This window comes from Heptranchias perlo, chromosome 5, assembly GCF_035084215.1.
Source record: "Heptranchias perlo isolate sHepPer1 chromosome 5, sHepPer1.hap1, whole genome shotgun sequence".
NCBI lineage: Eukaryota > Metazoa > Chordata > Chondrichthyes > Hexanchiformes > Hexanchidae > Heptranchias > Heptranchias perlo.
In genome coordinates, this window is record NC_090329.1 from 25,532,649 (window position 1) to 25,553,320 (window position 20,672).

A 20,672-nucleotide genomic window follows, 5' to 3' on the forward strand; every position below is an offset into this window, starting at 1 on the left:
ACAAAGTAAACGCTAATAGCAGTAAGTCATAAGAAAATTCCATTGTGTACTTGTGTGAAGATAACAGCTCTTCCTTCCCTCCCAAAAATTGCAGTATCACCCTTTAAAAAGGGGATTTATTTCTGTATGATTAATAACAGGCCAGTTGGACTCTAGTCATATTCATTTGATAATCCAACAAATATGGATCCAGGCTTGGTGGTCACACCATACCCTCTCCAGTCGAATAGTCTCCCACTCACTGTGCAGGTCACATATGAGGAATAGCCACTTTGAGTGAGGCACTGAAGGGCGGTGACACATGTAGAACAATACCTCAGCACAAATCAGCACTTTAAGGGAGAAGGGAGGAATAAGTTCATACAAATTCAGAACACGAATCAAGTACATGAAAAGGCCGTTCAGCCCCAAAGCACTTACACTCGCCTTACTCAAGTCTTTTTGCAATTCCCTATGCTAATTCCATTAATTTTGTACTTGTGTTGCATATTTCACCTAGTGTATTGTATTTGTCAGTATTAAATTTACTTTTCCATCTGTCTGATCATTGCATCTATGATCCCAATTCTCCTTCAAAATCTGACGCTAAATCCTCAGCTTACTGCTCTCCATTGTTTACTGCGACACATAAATGAGACAATATTGCATTTGGTTTCAGAATCTGGACCATTTATAGAACTAAGAGGTCTAAATATTGATCCCTTTGGGGCTCCCACTCAGCACTTCCACCTCCCTCTATTGCCAACCCCCCCTCCCCATGCAAGTAATACTCTCTCACTAATACTGTTTCCTATCTTTTGGCTAACTTCTTATCCACTGGAGGATAAACACCAACAGACTGGTTTGGCTGAACGGCTTGTCCCTGCATTGTAATTTTTGTGGAATTTATGTATTACTCTCCCTGGAATCCCATCGCTGTCAGCTTAATTAGATGTGGAGATGCCGGTGATGGACTGGGGTTGACAATTGTAAACAATTTTACAACACCAAGTTATAGTCCAGCAATTTTATTTTAAATTCACAAGCTTTCGGAGGCTACCTCCTTCCTCAGGTGAACGATTTTCCACATCGTTCACCTGAGGAAGGAGGTAGCCTCCGAAAGCTTGTGAATTTAAAATAAAATTGCTGGACTATAACTTGGTGTTGTAAAATTGTTTACAGCTTAATTAGAAGTCTTTGATGCAGAACCTGGTCAAAAGCGTTCTGAAAGGTAAATTAAGCTAGATTGCAGGGAATTACACCACTTTATGTGTAGTCTCCAGATTTGTCAGGCATGATGTTCCTCTTCTAAAACCTGGTTGGCTATGTTATTGGGTTATTATAATACTCATTTAGCCTACAATTATTCTATCTGGTATAAAACTTAGGCTAATATGCCTGTAGGTGCTTGGATTATATTTTTAACTTTTGTCAAATATATAGGTATTACATTTGTCTGTTTCCAAATCTATAGAGCATTACCCCTGCAAACTGGCTTTCATGATGAGCTTTATAAATAGAGGCATAGAGAACAAAAGCAAAGAGATTATGATGAACCTTTATAAAACACTGGTTCAGCCACAACTGGAGTATTGTGTCCAATTCTGGGCACCGCACTTTAGGAAGGATGTGAAGGCCTTAGAGAGGGTGCAGAAAAAGTTTACTAGAATGGTTCCAGGGATGAGGGACTTCAGTTACGTGGATAGACTGGAGAAGCTGGGGTTGTTCTCCTTAGAGCAGAAAAGGTTAAGGGGCGATTTGATAGAGGTGTACAAAATCATGAGGGGTCTAGACAGAGTAGTTGGAGAGAAACTCTTCCCATTGGCAGAAGAGTAGAGAATCAGAGGACATAGATTTAAGGTGATTGGCAAAAGAACCAAAGGCGACATGAGGAACAACTTTATTTTAAACAGTGAGTGGTTGTGATCTGGAATGCAATGCCTGAAAGGGTGGTGGAGGCAGATTGAATCATGGCTTTCAAAAGGGAATTGGATAAGTACTTGAAGGAAAAAATCTGCAGGGCTACAGGGAAAAGGCGGGGGAGTGGGACTAACTGGATTGCTCTTGGAGAGCTGGCACGGGCTCGACTATCCGAATGGCCTCCTTCTGTGCTGTAACCATTCTATGATTCTATAACCAATGCTCTACAAATCTTCCTCACTTCTTGGGCTTAACATCACTAGACAATCCAGTAAGTGGACCTCGTATCCCCTTTGATTAGACGGACACTTATTGCCTATATCTAGTACTGGATACCATGGTATTGTTTAACATGAACCAAGAGGTCTATGCTCTCATGTCCTGCCTCGTGCGTTCTCCTATCTTTATAGGAGAAAGATTGAAAAGTACTCTGCTAAGACAAGGCACAATCAAACTAGCAAAACTGGTTTAATTTACGAGAAATATGAATGAACAAAATAATTTAACGAATAGAATAATTTTCATGGCAAGATTCATGGTTGGTGTATTGTTAAATTATCCTCACCGATAAATAAAAAGACCTACATAATAGTTTACTCTCTTGGGGTATTAACTTCCTACTCTACTCCACTCGATGTAATATGAGAGGATTTTTTTGTTCACACAATTTACATCTGCTGCCATATTTTTTCCCATTCTCTCTTGGATTCCCAAACTCTTTTTGACCTGTTCCTCTACATTTTTGTACTCAGCCAAATAGTCACCCTTTCCCCACAAGATGTGTAATTATTTTTTAGTACATCACTTGTACATTTTGGAGTACTTTGGTTTCCATTTCCCCAGCTACACTTAGGTATGCACTTGCCCACCATAATGTTTCTGAAGTATTCCTTTTATTGTCAACAAGATGTATCCTCAACTAGTCATATTTCTTTTTTTTTTTTTAAAAAGTACAAGCACTATGTTGGCACACTGCAGCCCCAGTAAATCACAGACCACGATTCCCTGCTGAGCTCCTGGCTTCAGCCACATACTTGTAGGGTATACCAAGTGAAGTCGGGTAAGTTGTTAATGAGCATAAAGTGCACTGCCTAAAGAGATCTGATGTGGAGATGCCGGTGATGGACTGGGGTGGACAAATGTAAGGAATCTTACAACACCAGGTTATAGTCCAACAAATTTATTTTAAAATCACAAGCTTTCGGAGATTATCTCCTTCGTCAGATGATTGAATGAAAAGGTTCTCAAATCGCATATCTTATACGATGTTGGGACAGCATCACACCAATCAAAAGGTGTCGTTGTTATTCAAACAGGCCAGTCACGGAGAACAGCACGTCCCAGTACACTCGATATACATTGTGTCTTTTACACAGGCAGGCAGAAAGAAACTTAAAATGGCAGAGAGAGAGAGAGAGAGAGAGAGAATTTTAAAAAACATATAAATTTTTTCCCCCTTTTTGCTGGTGGGGTTACGTGTAGCGTGACATGAACCCAAGATCCCGGTTGAGGCCGTCCTCATGGGTGCGGAACTTGGCTATCAACTTCTGCTCGACGATTTTGCGTTGTCGTGTGTCTCGAAGGCCGCCTTGGAGAACGCTTACCCGAAGATCGGTGGCTGAATGTCCTTGACTGCTAAAGTGTTCCCCGACTGGGAGGGAACCCTCCTGTTTGGCGATTGTTGCGCGGTGTCCGTTCATCCGTTGTCGCAGCGTCTGCATGGTCTCGCCAATGTACCATGCTCCGGGGCATCCTTTCCTGCAACGTATGAGGTAAACAACGTTGGCCGAGTCACAGGAGTATGAACCATGTACCTGGTGGGTGGTGTCCTCTCGTGTGATGGTGGTATCCGTGTCGATGATCTGGCATGTCTTGCAGAGGTTGCCGTGGCAGGGTTGTGTGGTGTCGTGGACGCTGTTCTCCTGAAAACTGGGTAACTTGCTGTGAACGATGGTCTGTTTGAGGTTGGGTGGCTGTTTAAAGGCGAGTAGTGGAGGCGTGGGGATGGCCTTAGCGAGGTGTTCGTCGTCATCGATGACATGTTGAAGGCTGCGGAGAACATGGTGTAGTTTCTCCGCTCCAGGGAAGTACTGGACGACGAAGGGTACTCTGTTGGTTGCGTCCCGTGTTTGTCTTCTGAGGAGGTCTATGCGATTCTTCGCTGTGGCCCGTCGGAACTGTCGATCGACAAGTCGAGCGTCATATCCCGTTCTTACGAGGGCGTCTTTCAGCGTCTGTAGGTGTCCATCGCGTTCCTCCTCGTCTGAGCAGATCCTGTGTATTCGTAGGGCCTGTCCATAGGGGATGGCCTCTTTGACGTGGTTGGGGTGGAAGCTGGAAAAGTGGAGCATCGTGAGGTTGTCCGTGGGCTTGCGGTAGAGTGAGGTGCTGAGGTGCCCGTCTTTGATGGAGATTTGTGTGTCCAAGAAAGAAACCGATTCTGAGGAGTAGTCCATGGTGAGTTTGATGGTGGGATGGAACTTGTTGATGTTATCGTGTAGTCTCTTCAGTGATTCTTCGCCGTGGGTCCATAGGAAGAAAATGTCGTCGATGTATCTGGTGTATAGTGTTGGTTGGAGGTCCTGTGCAGTGAAGAAGTCGTGCTCGAACTTGTGCATGAAAATGTTGGCGTATTGGGGTGCGAATTTGGTCCCCATGGCTGTTCCGTGTGTTTGGGTAAAGAACTGGTTATTGAAGGTGAAGACATTGTGATCCAGGATGAAGCGGATGAGTTGTAGGATGGCGTCTGGAGATTGGCTGTTGTTGGTGTTGAGTACTGAGGCTGTTGCAGCAATGCCGTCATCGTGGGGGATACTGGTGTATAGTGCCGAGACGTCCATCGTGGTGAGAAGTGTTCCTGGTTCAACTGGTCCGTGGGTGCTGAACACCTCGCTAAGGCCATCCCCACGCCTCCACTGCTCGCCTTTAAACAGCCACCCAACCTCAAACAGACCATCGTTCGCAGCAAGTTACCCAGTTTTCAGGAGAACAGCGTCCACGACACCACACAACCCTGCCACGGCAACCTCTGCAAGACATGCCAGATCATCGACACGGATACCACCATCACACGAGAGGACACCACCCACCAGGTACATGGTTCATACTCCTGTGACTCGGCCAACGTTGTTTACCTCATATGTTGCAGGAAAGGATGCCCCGGAGCATGGTACATTGGCGAGACCATGCAGACGCTGCGACAACGGATGAACGGACACCGCGCAACAATCGCCAAACAGGAGGGTTCCCTCCCAGTCGGGGAACACTTTAGCAGTCAAGGACATTCAGCCACCGATCTTCGGGTAAGCGTTCTCCAAGGCGGCCTTCGAGACACACGACAACGCAAAATCGTCGAGCAGAAGTTGATAGCCAAGTTCCGCACCCATGAGGACGGCCTCAACCGGGATCTTGGGTTCATGTCACGCTACACGTAACCCCACCAGCAAAAAGGGGGAAAAAATTTATATGTTTTTTAAAATTCTCTCTCTCTCTCTCTCTGCCATTTTAAGTTTCTTTCTGCCTGCCTGTGTAAAAGACACAATGTATATCGAGTGTACTGGGACGTGCTGTTCTCCGTGACTGGCCTGTTTGAATAACAACGACACCTTTTGATTGGTGTGATGCTGTCCCAACATCGTATAAGATATGCGATTTGAGAACCTTTTCATTCAATCATCTGACGAAGGAGATAATCTCCGAAAGCTTGTGATTTTAAAATAAATTTGTTGGACTATAACCTGGTGTTGTAAGATTCCTTACATAAAGAGATCTGCACTATGAACACAATCATCTACAAAATAACAGCACATTTATATCAGGTGTGGGTAACAAACTTCACAAGGAATTTGTAACACCTCCCAGCTGATTTATTACACATTCACTTATATGACAAAAGTATTTTGTTCTCATTTTGCCTAATGAATTTGTTGTAAGTCTTCTAGAGGTACCCAACAGGCGCAGTACTTCAGTGCACAAACATGCAGCTGCCCCAGATGAAACCCTATCAATTGCCCCTCCTACTGAATTCCCCACATGGTCTCCCAGTAAGTACTACCCAGAGCTGGTCAACTCATTCTCATATACCTCCGAATAGCCACTTACAGACAGGCATCACTCCAGGCTTGGGAGGAGGCTGCCTCCCATACTCCCTTAGGTTGAGAAAAGTTGTGCGCAAGGAAAGTAGAAAGTACCAAAAAGTGAATGGTTATGTACCACTTAGAAAAAACAGCAGAAATAAGGAAACAATGCTGAAATTTTCTCTTGCCAAAACAATGACTGGAGTAACAGAAAAAGGAGTTCGAACTTCCAGATTTTAGCTACTACGTGAAGAACCACACAAAGCCACATCTCGTCATCCAATGGTAGTGTTTCAGCACTAAGCACTGTGCCAGCCCATTAATCTAGCATTAAAGGAATAGCATACTCCTTTAAGTCTACAACAAAAGCAAAATATTGCAGATGCTAGAAATCTGAGGCGAAATCAGAAAAAGCTGTAAAAACAGAACTAGTTCACAGATGCTGCCTGACCTGCCGAGAATTTTCCAGCATTTTCTGTTGTTAATCCTTTAAGTCTACGATGGAAACTGTTACATTTCAAAAGACTGCAGTAAACATGTAACTAAATAAACAAGAACAAATGATTTTTTTATTATTCGTTCATGGGAATTAGGTGTCGCTGGCAAGACCAGCATTTATTGCCCATATCTAATTGCCCTTGAGAAGGTGGTGGTGAGCCGCCTTCTTGAACCGTTGCAGTCCATGTGGTGAAGGTTCTCCCACAGTGCTGTTAGGTAGGGAGTTCCAGGATTTTGACCCAGCGACGATGAAGGAAAGGCGATATATTTCCAAGTCGGGATGGTGTGTGACTTGGAGGGGAATGTGCAGGTGATACTGTTCCCATGTGCCTGCTGCCCTTGTCGTTCTAGGTGGTAGAGGTCACAGATTTGGGATGTGCTGTCAAAGAAGTCTTGGCGAGTTGCTGCAGTGCATCCTGTAAATGGTGCACACTGCAGCCACGGTGGTGAAGGGAGTGAATGTTTAAGGTGGTGGATGGGGTGCCAATCAAGCAGGCTGCCTTGTCCTGGATGGTGTCAAGCTTCTTGAGTGTTGTTGGAGCTGCACTCATCCAAGCAAATGGAGAATATTACATCACAGTCCTAACTTGTGCCTTGTAGATGGTGGAAAGGCTTTGGGGAGTCAGGAGGTGAGTCACCAGTAAAGAGAATACTCAGCCTCTGACTTACTCTTGCAGCCACAGTATTTATGTGGCTGGTCCAGTTAAGTTTCGGGTCACTGGTGACCCCCAGGATTTTGATGGTGGGAGATTCAATGATGGTAATGCCGTCGAGCGTCATGGGGAGGTGGTTAGACTCTCTTGTTGGAAATGGTCATTGCCTGGCACTTATCTGGCACGAATGTTACTTGCCACTTATCAGCCCAATCCTGGATGTTGTCCAGGTCTTGCTGGATGCGGGCACGGACTGCTTCGTTATCTGAGAGGTTGCGAATGGAACTGAAGACTGTGCAATCATCAGCGAACATCCCCATTTCTGACCTTATGATGGAGGGAAGGTCATTGATGAAGAAGCTGAAGATGGTTGGGCCTAGGACACTGCCTTGAGGAACTCCTGCAGCAATGTCCTGGGGCTGAGATGATTGGTCTCCAACAACCACTACCACCTTCCTTTGTGCTAGGTATGACTCCAGCCACTGGAGAGTTTTCCCCGATTCCCATTGACTAGGGCTCCTTGGTGCCACACTTGGTCAAATGCTGCCTTGATGTCAAGGGCAGTCACTCTCACCTCACCTCTGGAATTCAGCTCTTTTGTCCATGTTTGGACCAAGGCTGTAATGAGGTTTGGAGCCGAGTGGTCCTGGCAGAACCCAAACTGAGCATTGGTGATCAGGTTATTGGCGAGTAAATGAAGCTTGATAGCGCTGTCGACGACATCTTCCATCACTTTGCTTATGATTGAGAGTAGACAGATAGGGTGGTAATTGGTCGGATTGGATTTGTCCTGCTTTTTGTGGACAGAACATACCTGGGCAATTTTCCACACTGTCAGGTGGATGCCAGTATTGTAGCTGTTCCGAAAGAGTTTGGCTGGAGGCGCAGGTAGTTCTGGAGCACAATTCTTCAGCACTACAGCCGGGATGTTGTTGGGGCCTGTAGCCTGAATGTGGGGAAACTGGTGGTGCAATGTGCTGACAGACCAATACACCATCCTCAGGAGTGACATTATACATGCTTCCAACCACAATTCGCCAACTTCCAACTGAGCTGGTTGGAAGAGAGTGACAGTAATGGCTAGTTGGTCAATCTGGGCCATCTTTTGTGGTGTGTTACACGGTGCCATTGCTAGAATCCTTATATACCTTATTAGAAACACAGAAAATAGGAGCAGGAGTAGGCCATTCGGCCCTGCTCCGCCATTCAAAATGATCATGGCTGATCGTCTAACTCAGTAAACCAGCACTGAGTGAGTCAACTGAGAGTTTGGGGAGTGTGGGAGCTCAGTGAAGTGGGGGAAGAAGGTGCTGCTTCGCCTTGCTTTTCCTAACTTTTTCCGCAGAGCGGCGGCAGACCTGAGCAGCAGAAGACAGAGTGGGGAATAAAAGCAGCAGCAGACCTGCAACAAGAGAAAATTACTGTGCGACGTCACAGGTGAGGCAGGAGAGTCCGAGACGTGAGCACAGTATAAAAGGAGACACCGAGAGCGGGAGGAGAGTCTGAGAGGTGAACGTATTGTAAATCTAAGGCAGGTCATGGCAGCAGAGCTCGCACCAGTGAAATGCTCCTCCTGCACTAAGTGGGAAGTCATGGACACTACCAGTGTCCCTGGCGACCATGTGTGCAGGAAGTGTGTCCAGCTGCAGCTACTGGCTAACTGCATTTCGGAGCTGGAGCTGCAGGTGGATTCACTGTGGAACATCCACGATGCTGAGACTATCATGGATAGCACGTTCAGTGAGGTGGTCACACCGCAGGTAAAGATTACGCAGGCAGAAAGGAAATGGGTGACTGCCAGGCAGGGTAAAAGGACAAGGCAAGTAGAGCAAGAGTCTCCGGGACCATCTCCGTCTCCAACAGATATACCGCTTTGGATACTGTTAGGGGAGATGGCTCATCAGGGGAAAGCAACAAGAGCCAAGTTCATAGCACCACGGGTAGCTCTGCTGCACAGGAGGGGAGGAAGAAGAGTGGCAGGGCTATAGTGATAGGTGATTCAATTGTAAGGGGAACAGATAGGCATTTCTGCGGCCGCAAACGTGACTCCAGGATGGTATGTTGCCTCCCTGATGCTAGGATCAAGGATGTCGCGGAGTGGCTGCAGGTCATTCTGGAGGGGGAGGGTGAACAGCCGGTCGTCGTGGTCCACATCGGTACCAACGACATAGGTTAAAAAAAAAGGGATGAGGTCCTGCAATATGAATTTAAAGAGTTAGGAGATAAATTAAAAAGCAGGACTTCAAAAGGTAGTGATCCCTACTACCAGTGCCATGTGCCAGTGAGTATAGGAACAGGAGAATAGACCGGATGAATGCGTGGCTGCAGGGATGGTGTAGGAGGGAGGGATTTAGATTCCTGGGACATTGGGACCGGTTCTGGGGAAGGTGGGACCTGTATAAGCAGGACGGGTTACACCTGAGCAGGACAGGGACCAATGTCCTTGCCGGGGTGTTTGTTAGTGCTGTTGGGGAAGATTTAAACTAGAGTGGCAGGGGGATGGGAACCTGAGCGGGGAGTCAGAAGGGAGTAAAGTTGAGAGCAGCAAGAGAGGGGAAGACCCAGGGGAAATTTACAATACAAATCGTACTAACAGTTGTTCAAAAACAAGTGAAAGGGAAAAGCGTCGAGCAGCAGAAAGAAAGTGTACTTTAGGCACTACAGATAAAGTGAAAACTGGAAGGCGAAAGGCAATTAACCCAGCATCAAAGCTGAAGGTCAGGCTAGGGTGTGTGGCCCACCTAAGAGTTCTATATACAAATGCACGGAGTATAAGGAATAAATTAAATGAACTACAGGTTCAAATTCAAATTGGAGGGTATGACATGATAGCTATTACTGAGACATGGCTGCAGGTTGGTCAGGATTGGGAACTAAATATTCCGGGTTATAAGATCTACAGTAGAGATAGGGAAAATGGAAGAGAGGGAGGAGTAGCCTTCGTGATTAGAGATGAAATCACTTCAATGATAAAGGAGGATAAAATGAGAGGTAAGCAGCCAACAGAGACCTTATGGGTTGAATTGAGAAATAGGAAAGGATCTAAGACTATAGTGGGAGTTGCGTATAGGACTCCTGGCAGCAGCTCTGAAGTGCTAGATTGTATAAATGCAGAGATTAGTCAAGCGCATTACAAAGGCATAGTGGTCTTAATGGGGGACTTTAACCTTCACACAGATTGGGAATAGCAGATTAGCAACTGTCAGAAAGGTAGTGAATTTCTTGAGTGTGTCAGGGATAGTTTTCTACAGCAGAATGTCCTAGAGAAAACAAGGGGGCAAGCCATACTAGATTTAGTAATGAACCAGATTTAATTAACAGCTTAACAGTGCGCAAACATCTATCCAATAGCGATCATAACATGATCGAGTTCAATGTAGTGTTTGAAAGGGAAAAAAGTGAATCAGCTGCTAAGATTCTAGACTTGGGTAAGGCTGACTTCAATGGGATGAGACAGAGACTGTCCACAGTAAACTGGGCAAATCATTTCATGGGTAAAATGACTGATGATCAGTGGGAAATGTTTAAAGAAACATTTAACGTGATACAGAATCGGTTTATACCCCTAAGGGGCAAGAACTCTACTTTGCCAAAAAAACAGCCATGGACAACTAAAGAGGTAAGGGACAGTGTAAGGCATAAGGAAAGGGCATACAAAAGGGCAAAAAATGGCACAGATCCTGGTGAATGGGAAAGAGACAAAGATCACCAAAGGGTCACAAAACAGATAGTAAGAGCTACAAAGAGAGTATGAAAAGAAACTTGCAAGGGATATCAAAACCAATACGAAGAACTTTTATAGTTGTATTAGGAAAAAAGAGGGTGGTCAGGAGCAGTGTTGGTCCCTTAAAAACTGAAAGTGGGGATATTGTCATTGACAATGGGGAAATGGCAAACATGTTGAACAATTACTTTGCATCAGTATTTACAGTAGAAAAAGGGGATAGCATGCCGGAAATCCCAAGAAAACTAATATTGAACCGGGGACAGGGACTCAATAAAATTAACATAAGTAAAGCAACAATAATGAAGAAAATAGCAGCACTAAAGAGTGACAAATCCCCAGGACCAGGTGGTTTCCATCCCAGGGTTTTAAAGGAAGTAGGTGAGCACATTGCAGATGCCCTAACTATAATCTTTCAAAGTTCTCTAGATTCAGGAACTGTCCCTCTAGATTGGAAAATTGCACGTCACTCCGCTTTTTAAGAAAGGAGAGAGGGAAACCGGGGAATTATAGACCAGTTAGCCTAACATCTGTTGTGGGGAAAATGCTGGAGTCTATAATTAAGGAGAGGGTGACTGAACACCGAGAATTTTCAGTTAATCGTGCCTGACAAACCTGATTGAATTTTTTGAAGAGGTGACTAAAGTAGTGGACAGGGGAATGTCAATGGATGCTATTGATATGGACTTCCAGAAGGCATTTGATAAGGTCCCATGTAAGAGACTGTTAGCTAAGATAGAAGCCCATGGAATAGAGGGAAAAGTACGGACTTGGTTAGGAAGTTGGCTGAGCGAAAGGCGACAGAGAGTAGGGATAATGGGTAGGTGCTCACATTGGCAGGATGTGACTAGTGGAGTCCCGCAGGGATCTGTCTTGGGGCCTCAATTATTCACAATATTTATTAACGACTTAGATGAAGGCATAGAAAGTCTCATCTAAGTTTGTCAATGACACAAAGATTGGTGGCATTGTAAGCAGTGTAGATGAAAACATAAAATTACAAAGGGATATTGATAGATTAGGTGAATGGGCAAAATTGTGGCAAATGGAATTCAATGTAGGCAAATGTGAGGTCATCCACTTTGGATCAAAAAAGGAGAACAGGGTACTTTCTAAATGGCAAAAAGTTAAAAACAGTGGATGTCCAAAGGGACTTAGGGGTTCAGGTACATAGATCATTGAAGTGTCATGAACAGGTGCAGAAAATAATCAAGAAGGCAAATGGAAAGCTGGCCTTTATATCTAGAGGACTAGAGTACAAGGGGGCAGAAGTTATGCTGCAGTTATACAAAACCCTGGTTAGACCGCACCTGAAGTACTGTGAGCAGTTCTGGGCACCGCACCTTCGGAAGGACATATTGGCCTTGGAGGGAGTGCAGCGTAGGTTTACTAGAATGATACCCAGACTTCAAGGGTTAAGTTACTAGGAGAGATTACACAAACTGGGGTTGTATTCGCTAGAGTTTAGAAGGTTAAGGGGTGATCTGATCGAAGTTTATAAGATATTAAGGGGAACAGATAGGGTGGATAGAAAGAAACTATTTCCGCTGGTTGGGGATTCTAGAAGTAGGGGGCACAATTGCTAAATTTAAATGTGAGATAGATAGCTTTTTGGCAACCAAAGGTATTAAGGAATATGGGCCAAAGGCAGGTACATGGAGTTAGATCACAGATCAGCCATGATCTTATCAAATGGCGGAGCAGGCACAAGGGGCTGAATGGCCTACTCCTGTTCCTATGTTCCCACTTTTTCCCCATATCCCTTGATCCCTTTAGCATTAAGAAATACATCTATCTCCTTCTTGAATACATCTAATGACTTGGCCTCCACTGCCTTCTGTGGTAGGGAATTCCACAGGTTCACCACCCTCAGCGAAGAAATTTCTCCTCATCTCGGTTCTAAATGGCATACCCCGTATCCTGAGACTGTGACCCCTGGTTCTGGACTCCCCAGCCATCGGGAACATCCTCCCTGCATCTAGTCTGTCTAGTCCTGTTAGAATTTTATATGTTTCGATGAGATCACCTCTCATTCTTCTAAACTCGAGTGAACATAGGCGTAGTCGACCCAATCTCTCCTCAAAGGTCAGTCCTGCCATCCCAGGAATCAGTCTGGTAAACTAGGAAGTTACACACACTTTTGTGCCAAGTTACAAAGCAGCATCAAGAGAGACCTAGAAATGGGTCAATTCTCAGCTGGGAAACAGTATGCAATGTGGAAGTTGGGGGGGGGGGGGGGGTGGGGGGAAGAAAGAGAGTAAAAGAGGATCATTTTGAAATTAGAATTTTAGAGTTTCCTAGAATGAAATGGAAATGCTAATATTCAAAAGTACTATCCAGCATATTCTTCCCTTATCCTGTCCTCTCTGCATGCACATCACAATGAGTTACTCAACCAATCCCTTGATGCTTCACTGCACAAGATTTACAATCTCCTCCCATTTCCTTTTGGAATAATTATGTTTAATGATGTTGGGGAGTAAGAGAGCAGCTGTTACAATTCAGCTATCTACAGTGCTCATTAATTGGCAGAAATCAGCTGTCTCCTAGACAACAATCTGAGTTGGTAGGTCGATATTGCAGATTATATTTTAATATATCTCTAACTAAAGGCTCCTACTGTTTATCACATGCTCTGATGACCACCATTATTTTAAACTGTGATATATTAAAAGGGCACCTGGTAAAGTGACTAATGTAAACTTCACCTGGTTTGTAAAGACAGACACAAAGGCATGATGGGCCAAATGGCCTCGTTCTGTGCTGTAAGATTCTATGAATCTGGACACAACTGCACCCTTGGTCATGCTTGTCCTGACAAAGAAAATTAGAAACTTAAACAAGTAACGAGGCAAGGAGAGAAAAAGAACCAGCATTTATAAAGTGCCTTTCATGTCCTCAGGATACCCTAAAATGCTTCATATCCAAGAAATTACTTTTGAAGTGTAGTCAATTAAATGATGAGGTGCAGAGCTACAGTAGCAGCTGTGGAGCTTGCACAGCAACTGCTGGTCCCTCTGCAACTCAATCAAGTACAGCAGTGAACCCTGGCTATATTACCGAATGTTCACAACCTGGCCTCCAGATAACTCCTTCCAGCGGCTCTCATCCCAAGTGTCTTCGGTTTTTTAATCAGTATAGTAGAAAGATCCATGGAAGACAGCCTGCAATGTCCCCCCCCCCCTCACAGTCTCCTCTTTTTGCCACTAATCCATTGCAGGTTGGTTTCAGACCTTGTACGCGGGCCAGAGGAAATCCTTCTGCTGCACGTCTAGAGGCATAGAGCCATGACACATCCTTAATGTGCACTACGACTTAGCTGTCACATACAAGGAACTGGATTTGAACCAGGGCACAGTGTTCCAACTAACTGTACTACTCAGCCACAGCTTGCCTCAGAACAATAGCCTACTTTCAAAAGGAAAGGTTTCATTCAGCAAGGCAGTATAAATAAATCCCTCATGAAAAATACTATGAATTAAGTATTAATTGACTACTCTAAAATAACAAAATATCAAATCAAAGATCAAAGCAGGCAGCATAATGAGTTGCAGCTCCAATCTATGCCACCAAAGGTTCACACCTGCAATTCCTCACATGCCAATTGATTGATCTTTGCCATGGGGAGCAACCACAGAGGCCAGGTACTTCACTAGAGAGGTAAATCAGACGGCCCAACAATGGCCAGCTCTCATCAACCAGCTCTAGAGCAGCAAGGTCAAGGGGTCAGGTTATTGGCCTGATCTGTTGGCTGGAGAAGGTGCATTCACTAAGACATTGCACAAGGGTAATAAAGGTGCTGAAAAATAATAAAAACCTTTTTAAAAAGGTCAGGCAGTATACAGGGTACATATGAAAATGATGCAGAGTCTAAATGTTGAATTAGTGATATTAATTCAGCTCCCTTACACCACAGGGCTTACTCCAATGAAGTCAACACTCACTCATTCAACACAAGTTTTTTTCCAGCACATTATATTTTCAATAGGATGCAGAAATATGACCACTATTGCCAAAGGGATATTCTTAGAAGAAAATACCAGCTTCAAATGTGCAAAGACATCTTTAGAAATGCTGCAGGGCTTAGAATGGCCTGATCAGCCTTGGTAATTTGAAACGACAACTGCACAGGTGCAAAAAAAGCTCGATGAACTTGTCTCACGGGAGACAGAACTGGGAGAGAGAGAAAAAAAAAATCTAGCAACAGAAGACAGCCATGGGCTAACTAACATTTCAGAGTCTAAAGTATAAATCACACAGAAGGATTCACACCATTAGGAGCCAACAGAACAGCAAATGCCACAACAAAACACAGGTTGTTTTTAATTAAATCTGACATATACCATCAAGTGAGACAAATTTTGTTTTTAAAACCGAAAATGTTGGTAATAGATAGGTCAGTGAGCAGCTTAAAGAGCGAGAGAGGTGAACGTCTTAGATTGGACCTCTCATCAGATGATGGATCTGATCAATGGTCCCACCAGGAACATTAACCTATTGTTCTTTTACAAATGTTGATTGATGATCTGTTTATTTCTGGCATTTTCTGTTTTTGTTTTGTATTTCCACCATTCACAATTGTTGTTTTGTTCTACTTTGCCCTAAGGTTTACTTTAAATTCTCATTTTGAAAATTATTTGTTTCTTTTCTGTTTTATTTTAGGTCTGACCAAACCTTCACTATGCCAGTGTGTAACTGTCAACTTCAAAGTGCAGAAGTACTGGTTGACTTCCTCTGCATTTTCTGCTCTTTCCCTCATTTCAGTTCAATACTTCTTTCAGAAGACTTGGCTGAGATATAGAACTCCCTCCAGCAGAAATTGCATGGTGATCCAATGTTCAGTACTGTACACCATATATAAGTGCACTGTGCCACTGCACTGGAAATCTCAGTGGCTGTTCTTAGTGTAAAGAAAACAGATAAAGGATAGTTTTCAAAGAATTAGAACTTTGCACAGCTAAGGGGTTACAGCTTTACAGTTCCAGGGATGCGGAAATAAATCAGCAATAAATGCCGCTACTTTACTTCACTAAATTAGCCAGTCTTCAGCCCCTGCCACAAACTTCGTACCTGTGTCAACAATTCCATCCTCCTTCCAGCCACTGTCCCAAGCTAATGATATCTCAGCATAATGTTTGACCCCGAGCTTAATTTCCAACCCCATATCCTCTCCATCTCAAATACCGCCCATTTTCATCACCGTAACAGCACCCACCTCCATCCCTACCTCATCCAATCTGCTGCTTAAACCCTCATCTATGCCTTTGTCACCACCAGCTTTGACTATTCCAGTGCTCTCCTGGCCAGCCTCCCATCCTGCGCCCTCCACAAACTTGAGCTCATCCAAACCTCTGCTGCCCATGTCCTATCTGGTTCACCCATCACCCCTGTCATCGCTGAACTACACTGGCTCCCAGTCCCCAACACCTCAAATTTAAAATTCTCATCCTATTTAAATCCCATCGTGGTCAATTTCTATAGGAGTTCTCCCTTCCCCCCCACCCCTGTTACTTCAGCTGTTTACACTATTTCTCCAGGGTTTCCAGACTTTTAGTGAGAGATTGGGAGAGCCCCACAGGAATGCAAGCCCCACAGGAATGCAAACCCCATCACTCAGATGATCAGGAACTAATAAGAACACTTTACCTTGAGAATTAGAATAAATTTGCAGGAGGGAAAAAAGGCTGAAACATTTTAACCTTGCAATACTGGAATATCTCATCATTGTAGTGACTGAGTAGGAAAATGCTGTGGCCAAAATTTTCCATGTGGTAAATTCCAAACCTTCTTCACATCAGTACCAGGTAGTGAACAGAGCTAGCATCTATCCACAGGGAGGGAGGTGATAAGGGAAATTTAAGTCCAAGGATAGACTCATCGCAGCTACTCACCATCTCGTATCCAGAGTGTCAAAGCCTGGACATGGGCAACCTACTGGCATCAGTCTGGTTACAAAATTGGGAAGGGATTATTAAAAATACAGAGTACAGTACCACCAAATACACACGGCAACAGCAAAGACAGAAAGTCAGCTTACCTCCATAGCCAGGGCTGCAGTCTGCTGGTCGTAGTGATTCAGAAGATTTGGCATAAAAGTCATATTGTAAGGCAGGTCATGGCACATTCGCAAGGCAATGGGCTCACAGGCAAACATACTGTGGCCACCACCTCGCCCCAAGAATGCAGACAGTGCATAAAGTGTCCACAGCATCTCCCCGACATTCACAGCCATGTCTACAATGTTCAATGCCAAAGCTCCTTTTCAAACTAACGGAAGAAGAAAAACAGGTTCGCTAATTGAATGTTTGCTTTTTAATCTCCTTTGTTTGCTCCCTCAAGCCTCCATTCACTTGAACACTCAAACTTGTTCCCACCTTTCTTTCAGTCATGGTTTTCTGGAATTCATCAGGTGCAGTACTCAGTATTTTTCTCTTCTACGTAAAAGAATTGTGTTTCTTTAACAGGCTACTAAAACCATGTTCTGGCAGTCAACAGGTACCTTTTGTTGTCAGGTGAATGTCCACGTAATTCTCTCAGTTTCTTAACCACATTCCCAAACAATGGCACCCATTCTGCTCCAGAAGATTTCCCCCCTAGACCAAGGGTGTTTAAGGACCTATAAAATAAACAAACAAGATTTACCAGAGGTGTTGTGTGCCCTCTTTGTCATCGATTTTCTCCCCTCTAAAAAGGTTGACCCTTTACTTGAGTATGTGGCACATGTGCCAGTTTCCCTCTGGTACTCAACACAAGTGGGTAAGCATCAACGGTGACTGCCGAAAGGCTATTTGAGATGGGGGAGGACAGTGCGGCACTTGATATAACCAAACACACACTTTCAGCAGGAGTCGCTGTATGGCAATTAGAACCAGAAACCAATGCCAACACAGGATACTGAGGCCAACCAGAGGACCCCTACTGTCACCCCAGTTAAGATCAGCACAGACCAAGGATCTAACTAATTGGCTCAGATAAACACAGCCAAATATGTTCTTACATAATTTTTGCTCTATGAACATCACACAGGTGTGAGCAGACTGTGAAATCAAGTCCCTATCCTGACCTTGAAAAGTCAAGATTATTTTTATCAACCTTTGATGCATCACTTTCCACACTTTCCCTTTATTTGATATGGGCTCAGTGAAATGTTGCATTTTCTGTATTAGCAATAATAAAATTACATACGTATATATAAAAAAACACTGCATTGAACCTTTAGTTTTTGAGGAACATATTTATAATTGGTATCACGATGCCATTATAAAACCACTGCACATCATGTGCTCTGTAAGACTCTTTGCAGAACCCCATCACTTTTACATTGTCTATTTTCACTGCTCTGCAGGGAAGTCACTTACTCTCACTTTTACAGCCAGATGTAGGTCTTGGTGGGTTCCGCTGTAGAGCGTGGAGACCAATCGCTGCATCGGTCGAAACTCAGGACTGGTTCACCGCATTTGCTTTCCTGATACCAATTCCCTTAATCTGCAGGAATAATCATGGACTGACTTTTTTGTGGGTGATTAAATGCTATTGGCTCCCTAAACATGGGGGCATTTGTTCTATGAACTGCACAAGCAGAGGGGATCCATACGCCTCTCATCATCTGCACTCCTGTAATATAAAATTGCCATGTAACTGAGCCTCTGCCCCGCCTGCCCCGACACAGATCCCAAATACCCTACCTATCATACCTGTACAGACCCAACAGCACTCTCACATTAGTCAGTTGTCTCAAGACTGCGATCATTATCTCAAGTCTATGGACTGTCCTGTTTCAGACAGCACAGAAAAGGACCCAACAGTAATACAGGTCACTCTGCACTGTGGGTAAACTTGTTTTGTGTATGGTATGGAACTGCTTCAGACAATACATGCGTATTAAGCAGCTTTCTGGAGGTGACAGGGGCAGCATAGGGCATACCTGCAGCATGATGCAAGTGAAGACTTCCTGAAGCATTTGTGAAGGTAAAATGCAGTTTGTTCAGTACTATGTACCAATAGTCACTTTTTAACAAAACAGACTCCCATTAACCTCAGGTTAGCTGAACACCACAAACAGCTTCAAGGAGCCACATTCTGCATGTGAAATAACACTTCAAATTAAAAAAGAATGACCGCATTGTTTACTAACCAACAGATGGTTCATTCTAAAAGCACATTTCCACACAATAATATTCTACTATTGGTGAAACAAATCTTACCAGCTCAGGTCCCACCATTTTCTCTCGTTTGTTTTGGGAGCTGGGAACTCTGAAGTCCCTCCACAACCCATGTCAGCATTCAGTGTTATTTGAAAATAGCTGTATTTAAACCTAATCCCCAAGATATGTTTGGTTAATTCCCAAACAGCTGATCTGAACATCTGGATTCACTGCAACTAAAGACTGTTCCTGTGCTCATTTTCACATCTCTGCGGTGCTTGACTGATGATGCCAGATGACACTGCAGCACTGGACATGAATTCACATAACTGGACTTTGGCGTAACCCAATATAAAATTTTAACTAACGGTAGTGTCCTCAGTGGACACATTTTTCCTTTGCAGCACTGCAGCATTTCAAAACTGAGCGTGGGAATGGTCCACTGATGGCAGAACAGATAGTTGTGAATTAAAAATTAAAACACACTTAGGAGAGTTCAAACTTTATTTTGTACACAAAGAACTAGCAGATTTTGGATTAAAACTCACAAAAAGAATTTGACAGCTTTCCTTGCATATACGTTTATGTAACACATAGATGAACGTTCTTCATAGTCTTGGTTATGTTTACATACACTTATGTTACAGTATGCAGGCATTTGTCCTGATTTTTTGCTCTCCATTTATAATTCAATGTGTTTCCCTCCCCAGTCCTTTTTAACATACAGCTTCTGCTGTCTGCGGTGGTGGCAGGAATCTTGTTCCCTGGCCCTTCCGAAGCCATTCTTTGGAGCAGGGCAATTACTGCTTCGAAATAACCTAAATAACTTAACAGTGCAAAGTAAACCCCCAAGAGCAGTTTTATTTAAAAACTGAACTGCAGTAAGATGGTAGGCACTTCTTTTCTTCCACCCAATCTGCAACAGATCAAGACCCAAGTAGCAAAGTTTAAGTTTCCACTTCTGGTGATTAAGTAATAAATTCCCATTTCAAACAGAATAAAATAAATCAACTTAAATAGTTCATTTAATGTAGTGAAACATCTCACAGCACTTCAGAAAATAAGAGCCAACACTGCAGGAATTGGGAAAGGTTTAGAAAGGTGATCAAAAAAGGCAGAGGGATTTAGGAATGTAATTTGAAAGTGCAGTGGCACAATGATTGAAATCTCTGTTACCGAGGGTAGGGGAATGCACAATAGTCAGACTCAGAAGGGCAGAGAGTATGAGCTGCGGCATAGGGCGCGAGGAGTTGCAGAGGAAGGACGAAAATCCGGAAATCAATGCACTGGGATACAAGTAGCAAGCAAAGGCTGGCAAAATTGGGTTGATATCTGAATGACGTTTATATGGAATAGGACATAAGCGGGGGAAATCTAGACAAGTTGGAGTATGTGTAGAGTGCAATAAAAACAGAACATTCTGGAGAAGCTCAGCAAGTGAGGCAGCATCTGTGGAGAAAAAAAAAGTTAACATTTCAGGTCGAAGATCTTTCATCAGAACTGGGCGACGTTAAAGATGGGTCTGGAGCAGCTGTAAATGGCAACAGCAGAACCATTACCAGCACTTGCTGTCCGAAAAAACGGGAGCAATGGTTATGGTCTGAAGTTATTGAATCAATGCTGAGTCCAGAAAGTTGTAAAGTGCCTAAACGAAAGATGAGGTGCTGTTCCTCGAGCT

At 43.9% G+C, this 20,672-nt stretch overlaps 1 protein-coding gene across 1 annotated transcript in view; it reads right to left on the reverse strand.

The window, feature by feature from the left end:
* The window catches only part of LOC137321659 (frizzled-3), a 136,085-nt gene that overhangs the window by 108,642 nt on the left and 6,771 nt on the right, over positions 1 to 20,672 (reverse strand). Inside the window, exon 2 of the mRNA XM_067984157.1 lies at positions 16,888 to 17,466. Coding sequence (XP_067840258.1) covers positions 16,888 to 17,082 — 195 coding nt within the window. The 5' untranslated portion in view covers positions 17,083 to 17,466. The remainder of the gene's footprint in view (positions 1 to 16,887; positions 17,467 to 20,672) is intronic.